The sequence below is a fragment of the Rosa chinensis genome, chromosome 5, assembly GCF_002994745.2.
Source record: "Rosa chinensis cultivar Old Blush chromosome 5, RchiOBHm-V2, whole genome shotgun sequence".
Taxonomy (NCBI): Eukaryota; Viridiplantae; Streptophyta; class Magnoliopsida; order Rosales; family Rosaceae; genus Rosa; species Rosa chinensis.
The window spans coordinates 80,485,943-80,500,012 of NC_037092.1; the positions used below are offsets into that span (position 1 = coordinate 80,485,943).

Consider the following 14,070-nt stretch of genomic DNA (forward strand, 5'->3'; position numbering starts at 1 on the left):
GTCAAAATTGTACTTCAAAGTTCAAACGTTCTTTCAGCCGGTAACAAACACAGTCGGGGACTCGGGTGGATGAAATAATCAAAGGAATACGAATAGAGAGCAAAGACAAACCATGATACAAACCAGCCGACCTTGTCATATACAGATCATAGCCAGCGGTGCCCAGTGGCCAATGGTGTGTCAGCTTGTGGGCCACCCCTGTGCATGTGGCTCTCCTCATTCGCCCCCACGTTCACATCCCCCCTCTTATTTAATTCATTTCTAAATCGTAATTAAAATCAAAATCATTACAAAAAAAACATAAATATTCTCCCTTAATAATATTCTATTAATAATCTCATCGAATATAAAACCGCAAATCCGATCACCGTTTAGGGTTTCCAATGTCGTCCCAATTTATCATCACGCTCAATCTTCATCATCTTAGCTTCATTTAATTCCAACAATGGTACGTACCCAATTCCCAGAATTCAATTATTGAAGCATTTAATTTTTCAATCATTTTGTGGTGTGGGTTTGTTTGATTGTGGTTTTGATTTCTAGTGGAAAGATCAAATTTTGATTTGGAGTTTTGAATATTTGGTAGATTTGGGCCATGAGCTGGAATGATGGTTGTTCTTGTTCTCGATCTTGATCTAATTGAATTGGGGACCCTGGGTTTTTGTTAGTGTTATGGATTTGGGGAGTGAATATGTGGATGATAATCATGTAAACCCAGAACCTGTGTCCCATGGTGTTGATGATGCTGATGATGGGGATAGTGTTGAGGTTAGGAACAATGGGTCCTCTGCTAATGGGATTGGAAATGGACCTGGGACTAGAGCTCCAGCGGTGGATTTGACTCTTTCGGCCGGGAAATCACCCGGTGGTGGTGGAGGGTCGAATCCTGCTTCGAAGGGGCAAGGCTTGAGGAGGTGGAAGCGAATTCCGAGACTTTTGGGTAATGATGGAGGTGGCAATTCAGTAGATGATTCTAGTAGGAAGCGGGGTATGTCGGGTTCTGAAATTCCGGTTAAGGCTAGGAATGCTCCGGTTGAGGTTGATCATAATAACAGTGAGGGCTCGGTTGGATCCGTGAATATGGTGAGAAATTCGGGAGGTGCTGATGGCTTTGGATTTGGATTTGGTGGTGCTAGTCCGGATTCTAGATTTGGTGTTGGTCCTGTTTTTGCTGCTCGTGCAGATTCTGATAACAGTGAGGATCGGAGTAGTAAGTCTTCCACAGCTGCCAGTGCTCCAAAGGGCAGGTATGACGTGCCTGTACCAGTAAACCAACCACGGAATAGGGTGAAGAATGCTAGCACAAAGAGTTGGAGTAATTCAGCTCAAAGTTCTCAACCGGGGAGGGGACGGAGTGAAAGCAGTAAGAAGCATAGAGGAGACAGGGTCAAAATCGAGAAGGAAAACTCTCATTCCAGCATGGAATCTGACTCAAGAAGCTCCAACTTTGTCTTTATGCAGAATGCACCTCTGTCTAGTAATGGGAAGCAAAGTAGAAGATCAATGAGTCAGGAAGGAGAAAATAGTGATGAAGCTCATGCAAGTGAGCAACAATTCAGTGAAGAAGTTCAAACTGGTTATCGGAGAGAGAATGCGGTAGAAGTTGAAGATTTTTCACAAGATTTAGATGCCGACTTGTCATGGGAGGGTAAGCTACGCAAAAGCAAGAAGCATGGGTCCTTTGCGGATATGGATCCTCTAGCTGAGTCTATGTTCAACTTCCAGACTGTACAAGAAGCACTCCAGAAAGGTTAGTCTACCTCAAACCTAGAAAGATTTCTTATGGCAGTTCTGGTATTGCCACATTGCTTTTCTATTAGTATACATTGTTTTTGTAAAGTCTATTAATCTTCTTTTTCCTTCTCTGGTGTTTATTAGTTCTCAACCTTAAAATGTTTTGATTTAGTCATTTCTGGATGATCAGGATAAGGTATAAGTAATCACATAAATATTAGAATTAGGCAACATTATATTAGATGGCTGGATACCTCGTTATGTAAAACTGTGCTGTTTGCTAGTTACATTTACAGGAACCTAGATCTCAATTTTACTATTTGGTAATATATGCCTCCATGTTCATTGAAGTTCTAAGTTTTAGCAGTCTTTCATGTTCTCAGAACTCAGAAGTGGTGCTTCTATGATCTCACTGTTTTTTTTTTTTTTTTGAGGGAAAAGTGTCCATATTTTCTCCATTCTCTCCAAGAAAATGTGTATTATCCTTTTTGTTGTGTCTTGTTCTACACATGTTGGTTATCATATCTAGGGCTGTCAATGGGTCGTGTCGGGTTGGGTTCGTGTCGGGTCAAAGTATTTGTCGTGTTATGGGAGACAAACCCAAACCCAACCCATTTAATAATCGTGTCAAAAATTTAAACCCAAACCCAACCTATATATTAAACGGGTTACCCGTTTCCAACCCGTTTAACCCATTTAATAAATAGGTCATGTCGTGTTAGATAAAATGACCCATTAACAATGTGACCCATTTAACTAAAAAAATGCATGACTTGATTAAATTCACTAAAAACTCCACAAGACAAGAGTATAAATAATTATATATAATTCATAAATAATCAAATACAAGTTGTCTAATCCTAGAATCAAATACTCTGAGCTTCTAATATTACAAGAAAAAATATAGCATAATCCATAATTAAATTTGAAGTTTAAAATTGAATGTAGAGCATCGATAAAATCCTAACTTCCAAAGTCTTCTTCACTTTATTCAAAAAGAAAAGCAAGTGATCACCACCTACAGTAAGAAGCAAATCAAAATCAGTAGATTAAACTAGCATCAAACTCACACAAAACGTAATTAGGACACTAAAAGGAAGATCTACTTCCTCACAGTAAAAGAGTAAAAAAAACGCTGCAGAAGTAATTAACGTCACTTAGGCACTTAGCCCTTTGTTTATTATCTGGACCCAATGGAAGCACTTCAAACTTAGACCATACATTTGATGTGAGCTTTCTTCGCCTCTTATCAAACTTTGGAGATGCAGTATTTGCTTCTTGGTAATCATGCATCACATTCTCATTATTTTCAACAAGATCACCTTGAGCATTTTCAACATCTTGAGCATTGTCATTAACAGGATCCATCTGCCATACATAATACGATATTAATAAGTAAACAAATTATATGCAAAGTAGAGAAATATATATATATATATATATGTGTGTGTGTGTGTATATATATATATATATATATATATATTTGTAATTGTGAGTAAGGCCGAAACAAACAATTTACTATTTTACTTTGGCTATTAAACTAAACTCTATATTGTTATATATATAGCTTTCAACTAGCAGTACATAATGGACATAATAATAGAAATCAATGATAGACAAGCACTGCTCTAACCTCACAAGCATATATATTATATAATAGACATGACCTATATACTATATAGTACTGGACGTAGCCATGATTCCTTGAATGATGAATCCATGATCATTCTCTACGATTAAGATTTTAATTGAGATGTCATAAATGGACAAAAATTAGACATGACCTATGAAACTAAACTAATCAAAGGAGAGCAAATAACAAGATGGATATGCTATATACTACTATACCTTTGCAGTTTGCAGAGAATCAAAATAGAAGAAGATTTGATGCAAATGACCCGTGAGTGTTAGGGTTTGTGTGTTGATACAAGACCCAAACAAGAGAATTTATAGTGTTAACAGTAACCCTAGCTTAAAGTGAGAAAAAGACTTATTCAACCTTTATATGCATATATTATTATTTTTTTAAATGGGTCGTGTATGCGGTTATATATATAATATAACCCAACCCATTTAATAAACGGGTTATATGGGTTCACTTCGTGTTGGCGGGTTGACCCGTGACCGACCCGTTTATTAAATGGGTCATGACGGGTTGACCCGCCGTTGACCCGCTTTTTAATCGTGCGGGTTCAACCCGCTTTATTTCGTGCGGGTTTCGAGTCGTGTTAGCGGGTCGTGTCGGAATTGACAGCCCTAATCATATCTGCTTTTTGGGGTTCATTTTTTGCCTCCTCCAAAAGTAGACCTGATGCACAATTTCTCAAATTCTTTGATTGTTGGGTAGAAGCTTTGCTTTTTTTCATGGAAATGATCATTCTCTTTCATTAAGTTAATAGTGTCTTTCTTCCATATTCCTGCAAAAGCTATTTGTGACTTCTTTTTTACTACTTTTGGAGGGGCCAGTTTTTTTTTTTTTTTTTTTTTAATTCGAAATTTGCTTCAATATTGGGGAAGTTCCTGCTATGGCTTTTGTTAATTGAATTATGTGTGCTCATGCAGAGGTTCAGAAATTTGGGGAGATTGGGAAAGAACCTATATCACGAGGTGATAATTCAGTGAAGCCTATTGACCCCTCTTCAAGTGATCCGGAAATTATTGAATCCAATCTATCTGATCAGTTGGGTTCTGAAAAGATTGGACGAACTTTTTCGAATTCCTTGGAAGCACAGATATTGAGTTTGAAACAGCATGTGAAACTTATGGAAGGCGAGCTGGATGAGACTAGGGCTAGGCTTCAGGTGAAGGAGTCCAGGGTTGCTGAACTGGAAGATATTCTTAACATTAGCAAGTCTTTTAAAGAAGAATCAGGTAGTACCGTAGAGTTACAGGAGGAACAATACAGAGAGCTAGAGGCTGAGGTTGAGATCTTGTTCAGGCAAAAGATTGAAGCGGAGGTTGAGTATATTGTAATAAAAACTACAACACAGAAGGTGAAGTTTGCTACAGGTGACCAAATTGCACTCATTGAGGAGCAAGAAGCAGTAGCTGGAGAACAAGCGCGGATACTGAACAAGCTTGGGGAAGCACAAATTAGGGCTTCAAAGCTAAAAGAACGAACAGAGGAATTGGGAAAGTATTGCGGAGATGTTTTAGGGACAGAAGAGGTCTTTACTATGCAGAAGAAATTATGTAAGGTTAGCTCATGTTTTTTTGTCCAGTTGCTTTTGTTGGCTTTAGCCATCTGGTTTTTTTTGTTACAATCATCTCCCCCTCAAGGGACGGTTGTACCCACCTGAGTCTGAGAGTAGTAATGCCTTTTTTCTGTGTATTCTCAACCACTTAGGCAGATATTTGAGTGTTGCATTTTATCCATCTATTATTATTAGAACATATATTTTTTTTCTTTCTCATTCTTTGCTTCTCCTTTCCTTTCTTTTGTAACATATATTTATAATTCTAGATTTCTTCTGGGAATGCTTTCATCCTGAAATTATAACCTTGATACAAAGCCATGCTGTATTTACCTTCCCTTTTGCCAAGTTCATATAATAAATTAGTTGGCTAGTTCTTTGATCGACATTGAATCACCTGTAACTTATGTTCTATTACAATTGTAAAGATGTGATTACTCTTCTTGTTTATGAATTTTGATTGACATTGAATTCACCTGTCTTATGGTGGTGATATGATTCATATTATTTTATTTTTATTCTTGTTGGGGTTGCGTTTGCTATGTAGTGGAGTCCTTGAAGGATAGAATGTAAAACTTGGGCTGGCATGCTGCAAAGTGCAAACCCATACTATATGAGATATGTGCTGTGACTTCTATCTCTTCAGAGTTTTAACTTGAGCTGATCTTCCCAAATTTTACTTTTATTATGGTATATTTATTTGTTTTTATCTTTTTTGCATAAGAAGCTATGTCCAACTTTATGAGCCTTTGTTCTCTCAAAAAATAAAAACTTTATGAGCCTTTGAAAAGATTAACAGGCCTTTAGGAAAAAAAAAAGATTAACAGGCCATCAATAACTTGGTTGAAGATCGACGGAAGAACACATAAAAGAAGCGCCAAAATTACAAGTTTAAGTTTACCTGGACATCCTGTTTCTGATGGGGTATCGATCTTGCATTCTAACAAGGACGCTTAGCTTTTGATTCTTTTGATGCTTTGTTCCTTGCTTTTGGTCGAAACTCACTAAACCTCTTACTATTGAATACTTCAACACTATTACCATGTCAAGCGCAAACGAACATTCAGACCGAGATTAAGGTTTCTCGGAAGAAGACAAGAGAACGGGGTGATCTCTCCAACTCTTCCTCAACCATGTCATGCCAAGTCATAATAGGCAAGAATGAATCATGTGAAGCAACATTTCGCTCCTTGAGCTCATGAGTAGTCTCAACATCCTTTTCTAAGGTTGATGCATTGACAACAACCTTGGCAATGTTATCAGTAGGTAGCTCATAGTTAGCACTCATAACCTCATTAGCTAAAACCTCAATTCTGTTACTTGAGATCTTGTGAACCTCAGAACCTCCATGCTTAAAGAGTTGTTAGGTTCTACATTCGTTTCCTCGGAAAACATTGCATTCCTTGAAGGGGAGTGACCTTGTGAATTGCTTACATGACAGGGAGAGGGTGTACCAGACCCTTGGTCATCAGTATTTGCAGTGTTTAATTGCATTTGTTCAATAAATAGCTCAAAAATATTTTCTGCTGCCACCCGAACACCTGCAACAATGTCCGAAAGGTATTGTTGGTGCCAATAGTGAATAGTCTTGACAGTTAAAATCAAACTTGTCTTCTGCAAACTTATCTTTTCTCTCTCCTCTTTCTTCTTTTCTTTCTCCCTAAGTGAAATCTGGGATAAGAAGAGCCAGAGACATATCTAGCAGTGTCTATGGTTCTAGGCGAGAGGTGCGCTGCCTAGAGTTTTGATGTACTATTTGAGAATGTAGTGCATTATCTATTACTTTCAATCTCGGCACAAAAGATCCTAGTTAGAAATGGTCAGATAGAACATGATTTTTAGTATTCTCCTTTTTTTACTTTTAGAAAAAGTAAAAAAATCAAGTCGATATTTTTGAATTCTGTCAAGTAGGGCACATTCTGAAAATTATGCTTTGATAATTGTAGATTATGTCACAAGAAAATTTCACAAATAAAGGGTCTTGACATAGTTTGAGACTTTTTAGGTGTCATGGGGACAGTCGTGACATGTCAAAACTTGTCAAACATTATTATTATTATTTTTTTAAATAATTTATCCTGTGACATAATCACTATTATTAAAACATTATAGAGAATAACCTTCACTCGACGAAACTCACAAATCACAATCTGACTTTTTTTTTTAATGAATTTTCTTGTTTTCTAATTTTGAAAAATCATAGAAAAAAATTGGGTTAAGATTTTTGAGTTCTATCAATTCGAGAATTGCTAAAAAATCATGAAGTAGGAATGAAAAAATTTGGTGAGAAAATAAGAACATACATTTTTGGGCAAAAAAATGGGTGCACAGTTTTGAATCGAAAATCACAGACTTAGAATTTTTTATTTTTATTATTATTATTTTTTTATTCTAAAAAGTTTCGGAGTCGGTTATGTAACACATTTTTGTTGTGCTTATCCTCATGAGCATTACTGACCCCAAATTAGAGATGAAACTACTAACTAGTGATTTTCCAACTAACGTACATTGGCAGTCACTGAATGCGACTAGGTTCTCATTCCAGTCCTAATCGAATTAAGGACTACCCTCCATAGTCACAATCTCACTAGAGTGTTTATATAATTCTAGTAAGTTTTACAGGAAGTGATAATGGAAATTAAACTCGAACTTCAAAATCCAAACTGGAGTTGCAGTGGCACAACGTTTCTCTTTCAATTTTGCGATTAGGGTTCATCAGCTACTTACATATATCCTAGCTATAGGTTAGTTCTATATATTCAAACTTCAGCCATGTTCTTATCCAAAACAAATACGGACATGTAAATAGGTATTGATCAACAAGCTATTATTAATTTCCATTTCGAAACAACATCTTATGCGTTGAAAACGAATATCAAAGTCGATTTAATCATTTGATAAAAAAAAGAAAAGAAGAACAATATGTTTAAGTAAATCCAAATTGTGTCTGGCCCAAACTCTAGGTTACTTGACCTAGTGGTAATATGGTTTTAATTAGAGATAATCTCAGAGAATATCTTAGAGATATCCATTCAATGTATGATTATTTTTCCTTGTACAATTCAGATTTTATGCATTGTAATCCTCTGTATAAAGAGGCTCCTATTATCAATGAGAATACACAATGATTTTCTCTCAATTCCTGTTTCTCTAAAACACGTTATCAGCACGAAGCCCTAACCCTGAAACCCTAAAATCATAGCCTTCAAACCCTAGCAACTACTGACCCCCACCTTGAAGCTCTCCATCCCAGGAGCCCAGAACCACTGGCGGCGCCACAGGAACCGGCCTGAAAAGTACCGAACCGACCTCCAGAAGATAAAAACAATCCCTGCCCGGTTTACATCCTCCCACGCCGCCTTCTACCTTTAAACTTGGTCACCATCTACATCTTGATTGTAGGACCCAGGAACCGGAATAGTAATTCCCAGAACCGGCCGCACAATCACGGGATCGGCTAGTCAAAGGTGCTGCAACATGACGTCGGACTGGCCAGCCCAGTTGCTGCATCTGCCCAGTTCATTGCCCTGCCCACTTCCAGCCTAACCCAGTCACCGGCAAGCCCAGCCCCTTTGTGCCCCTAGCTTGCTTGCAACTTCCAGCACCGTCGCAGTAGTTCTGCTCGAACCAGAAAAGCAAAAAAAAAAAGAAAAAGAAAGAGAAGAAGACGCGGAAGAAGAAGGAACAGAAGAAGGAAGGAAAATAAAAGGGTGGGTCCCATGGCCCACGTGCTGGGCAGAGAGAGAGGAAAAAAAAAAGGAAAAGAGGGTGTAGACGTGGCCCACTGCCACAAGAAGAAGAAAAGATCGAAAGAAGCAGAAAGGGAAGACACGGCTAGAAGAAAAAAAGAAAAACAAAGTGGCCCCACGGCCCAAAATTTGGTCAAAGGCAGAAGGAAGAAAAAAAAATAGAGAAGGAAAGACATGCGGGCCCAGAAGAAAAGTCAAGGCCTCAGTGGGCCTGGGCTGAAGCAAGAAAGAAAAGAAGAGAAAGATAGGCCGGGGCCAAAGCAATTGATCAGCCCGCCAGCCAACCTCCGACCACCTCTGACAGTCGCTGCCGCAGGCACCTACGACTTCCGGCAAGATTTAAAGGTTCTTTTAGTTCCCGTTTTAAAGTTTTTCTTTTTTTTTCTCTAGGACTTGCAACATCCCTTCTTCTACCCCCCTTTCTTCTTCATAGGGGAGACCAAAAGCCGAACTGTGGGGGTTCATGCTTACTCCAAGCTTGGAGCTTGTTGAGATCTCCATACTTAGAGTTTGTAGAGAATTTATGATCGACCACTTACATCATTGTTTCGATCTAATCCAATCCCTCTTGGAATAGAATTTCTTGGAAGCGACTACGCTCAGAAATTTTATATGTTTTCGTGATAGCTTTTTCAGCTCCGAAACTAACCCTTTTCTTGTTCTCTTTCAGGATGAGTAACCTGAACAAATTGAACTTTGCTCCATTGGGAACAACAAGCTCTGGATATCACAGGTGGGTTCGTGATGTCCGCCAGCATCTCAAGGCCGATGGAATCCTGGATACGATTCTCGAGCCTAGCCATGACATGTTAACTGTTGAGCAAGCTCAAGCTTGGGAAGCAAATAGAGCATCCTTAGAGGAAAATAAAGCGAAAGCAGTCATCCTAATGACTTGTCATATGGATGATTCGCTCCAGTACGAGTGTATGAATGAAGAAAACCCCAGAAGGCTGTGGGTCTCACTCGAAGAAAGATTTGGCAACGTCTGTGACTCCCTGCTTCCTGACTTAGAAGTGAGATCGCATAGCCTCCGCTTATGTGATTTCAAGTCAGTTCTTGACTACAACTCGAAAGCACTTCGCATTAAATCCTTAATGGAATTCTGTGGTAAAGAGATCACAAATGCGATGTTGATTGAGAAGACTCTCTCTACCTTCCCTATCTCTGCATTGATGGTTGCTAAGAACTATCGAATCAATGTTACTGCAAGACGGATCACAAGGTTTCATGAGCTCATTGGAGCTATGAATGTCACTAAAAAGCATGATAACATCCTTGTGAAGAATTATAATTCGAGATCCGTGGGAACAGAGCATATTCCGGAATCCAATTATAGTCGCGCCCCAAAGAGAGGGCGCCAAGAGCGAAACCCTAATCTTAGGGATACATTTGGACGTTCTGGTCCATATAATCGCTCTACTTGGGAAAGTAACTGCCAAAATAGGCGAACACGGAACCGAAGAGATCAGCGTGGAAAGAGAGAGGGAGGCAATGCCTCTGGCCATGTTGGTGGTGCCACTAACACTAAGAGCCATCAAAATGATGCTTTCAAAGCACCTCAATCAATGGAGTTTGAGCAAAGAGATGTATGTTCTCGATGTGGAGTGTCTGATCATTGGGCATACATTTGTAGAGCTCATGAAGAACTTGTCACCGCCTACAAAGCATATTGTGAAGCAAGAGAAGCTCACTATGTGGAACAAGAAGATCAAGAAGATGCTCTAGAGTGAAGGGTTGAAGAATACAAATCTGGCTGGGATTAATAGATCACCAATTCTATTTAAGTCTTTATTTTTCCAAGAGATGTAATAGGCAATTGCCATATACTTTGTAGTAAATGCTAATAGTTTAATCTTTCTTCAAAGTAGGCTCACCCCAAAGTAAGTGTGATGTCTAGGAAAGTTATGAGATTAGTGGTACTTAAGCGAGACTTGCTCCACCGACATCTCTTTACTCACCTGGTCACATTCATTTTGGAATTGCCGAAAGAAATTAGACGACTACCATTGTTTTGCATTAGCTAGCATTTTGGATTAGATTTTCTTTGGTCAAAGAGACAATGATGTGACTCCTTTGGCTCATGAATAAAATTTCGAGTTCTTTTCATTTTGACTCCATTTTGATTCTAAGCATATTACTTTATGACTATAATGGCTGGGCCATCAGTATTAATTCAAGGACATGGAATAGCCCAAGTTCCCTTTGCCAAATGGCACCTTGATTACTGTCACAGAAACTCTCTACGCTTCTAGGGCGAATCGCACCTATGAATAGCTAACGAATTCCATGCGAAAATGCATGTAGAGAAAGGAAATGAGTTCCTTTGCAATGCCTCGAACGATTGCGAATAAAGGTGCATCTTAGAGAGGTTTATGTATCTCTAGTGGACTTTATGTCACTATTCGAGCTATTAAATCCAATAAAGTTATGAGAGAAGATCTCTTGGATTTAGACACATATTGGCTTTGTCACGACATGATAGGTCATCTTGGTCATGATATGATGATCCGACTACTAAATATTTTACATGGACATCTTTTCTATCGAGCGAAATGAAGCATAAATCAAAAGTTGATTTCTGGACTAAGTGTGACCGACGCTGCTGCCTAGGGCACCGCCTCCGTCCACCACCAACCTAGGGCTGGCACAGTCCCTATCCATGACCCCATGGATAGCGTCCATCATAGTGATGGCGCCCCAGGTGATGCTGCAATCACCAACTTGCTTCAAATAGCGTTTCAGACACTCAGGCCCAACCAAAATCCTCATTGGTTGCTTTTAAAGCCTCTCGCTCGGTTTACAAAGCTCGTTCCTTAGGGAAATAAGGACTGAGACCGTCCTATACGAAGGATATAAAAATACTCATTCTGTTCTTACATAGAATCAGTGGGGATTCTGTGGACTAGTTCAACCACTTGCGGACGTTTAAATATCTCATGATGTTGGTTGACATGCAAACACGCTGGTCACGTGTTGCGCCATTGTCCACTTGTAAATGCTGCTTATGCTACACTCCTAGCACATATCATACAACAACGGGCTCACTCCTCGAATCATCATATTCAGTCAATTGGATTTGACATTGCTAGAAAGTTTACATCGAAGACTTTCGATGGTGATTGCATTGAGACTGATGTTGGACATCATATTCCCATGAACACACCCAAATGGTCTTGTGGAAACGACTACGATGGTAGTCCGGACATTGGTAATGTGCACCAATCTCCTTACGTCCTCTTGGGGTGATGCAATATCACATGCAGCTATGCTCATTCGTCTACAACCTACCGCCACTCAATCTACCTTTGTGTTACAGCTAGTGACTGGATACAAGTATCGTACTTACCATATTTGAGTGTGCCACTTATGTGCCAATTGCGTCGCCATAGTGCTCTATGACAGGTCCTTACAGACGAATGGGCAACTACGTTGGATTTAAGACTCCAACAATTGTCCGCCACTTAATGCCCTTGCAAGGCGATCTCATTACCGCTAGATTTGCGGGTTGTCACTTTGATGAGGCAGTCTTCCCGTCGTTAGGGGGAGATAAGAACACGAATGTTCAGCAGGAACGACAGGAATTGTCGTGGCCTGTCCCCACTATGTCTCATCTCGATCCTTGTTAAAGTGACGAGATCACACAAATATGATGCAAACATGCCTGCAAGGAAGTATGTCCCTACGAGAGGACGTAGCGCCACCCTACACGGAGGTAGGCATGGCGCCAACGCTAAAGAGAGTGGCACTCCGGCGTTATAGGCCATGGCCCCAGCTAGGATGCGTGGGAGGCCCGTGGGTTCGAAGGACACTTGGGCACATTCCAATGCTTTGATCATCAAGACTCAAAATCCGTCTCATGAGAATCTTCCCGGTTAGGGTTATTATTGGGGGACGCCTCAACGTTAGAACCTATTCATGAGAATATAGAGCTTTATGAAAATTACACTAGTGTACATGAGATGTGGGATAGAAACTCCATCATAATTGATGATGTAGTTGCGCATTTTGTTGCGCATGAGTTTGTTGAGTCTGACGATATCGAACCACGCTCCGTTGATGAATGAATGCCAACGTAGAGAAATTTGGCCTAAATGGAAAGATACGATCCAGGTTAAGTTGGATTCTCTAACGAAGAGGAAGGTTTTTGAGCCAGTGATGCCAACACCTCCTAACATAAAACCTATTGACTAATAGGTCTTCGTTAGAAAGCGTGATGAGAAAAAGAGATGACAATCTCGCCTTATGGCGCAAGGCTTCTCACAAAACGCCCTGGAATCGACTACGATGAGACATATTCTCTCGTAATGGATGTCATTGCACTCCACTACCCTGTTAGTTTGGTAGTTTCCGAATAACTAATTATGCAGCTTACAAATGTGGTCACTATGTATCTCTATGGGGATCTAGATACAGAATATACATGAAAGTTCATGGTGAACTTCATTTACCCAAGTCAAGTGGCTCTAGATCACGGAGCGCGTTTACAAAGAGGTTGAAACGCTCACCAAAATGACTACTTGATTGGGAAGGGATATGCCCACGCATTTCCATAACATGTTTCGGATTCTATCGCGGCTCATGTTGGACATGATCTTCATTGGAAGCCCTTAAAGAGTTAAGGGAAACCGCTGAACACTTGAAATCAGAGTTTGAGATAAATGATTTTGGGAGAACACGATTATGTCTCGGTTTGGAACTTGAGCATCGTGTTGTAGATGCTTAGGCATTTTGACAAGGTCAAGCCTCCAAGCACCCCCATGATCATCCGTAGTCTTGATCCTAAAAATGATCCTCTTCATTCAAAGGATGATGATGAATATGTGCTAGAGGCAGGAGTGCCTTACTAGAGTACAATAGGCACATTATTGTACTTAGTTCAATGCATAGGACCGGACATCTCATTTGCAGTGAACTTGTTAGCTAAGGTATAGCTCTGCGCCAATGCGACGCCATTTGATTGGTGTAAAAGACATCTTTCGGTACTTGAGATGTACAATTGATATGAGCTTGTTCTATCCTTACAGAGAGATGATGGATTCAGACCTAACACACACTAGAAACTCCGCCAACGCTGGCCTGCGTTCTCTATCCCCACCCCAAAACGACATAAGTGTTTTGGAAGGTTTTGCTGATGTTGGGTATCTCTCTGACCCATACAAAGGTCATTCCCAAATTGGTTAAGTGTTCACCATGGGTAAAGGCCGTGATATCTTGGAGGTCTACAGAATAGACCCTAGTCGCTATATCTTCGAACAATGCAGAGATTCTTGCTCTTCATAAAGTGGTTTGTGAATGTATATGGATTGGATCCATAATTACACATGTTCAAACAATTGTGGTTTGAAGTTTACCACAGATGAGCCTACGAGCATTTAGGGTAATGCTGTTTGTTT

At 39.8% G+C, this 14,070-nt stretch overlaps 1 protein-coding gene across 1 annotated transcript; it reads left to right on the forward strand.

Annotated features, from left to right (window-relative positions):
* Positions 1–278: 278 nt before the first annotated feature.
* Positions 279–5,316, forward strand: LOC112164885 (WPP domain-interacting protein 1). Its single transcript, XM_024301231.2, has 3 exons — positions 279–448; positions 587–1,750; positions 4,297–5,316. The coding sequence occupies exons 2-3, from the start codon at positions 673–675 to the stop codon at positions 5,031–5,033; spliced, it is 1,815 nt and encodes a 604-aa protein (XP_024156999.1). The 5' UTR covers positions 279–448; positions 587–672; the 3' UTR covers positions 5,034–5,316.
* Positions 5,317–14,070: the final 8,754 nt, after the last annotated feature.

Excerpts from the sequence above, each read along its gene's own strand:
- LOC112164885 (XM_024301231.2), top strand. The coding sequence starts at position 673 with ATGGATTTGGGGAGTGAATATGTGGATGATAATCATGTAAACCCAGAA. Across the intron at positions 1,751-4,296 it reads ACAAGAAGCACTCCAGAAAG|AGGTTCAGAAATTTGGGGAG; the intron begins GTTAGTCTACCT and ends GTGCTCATGCAG.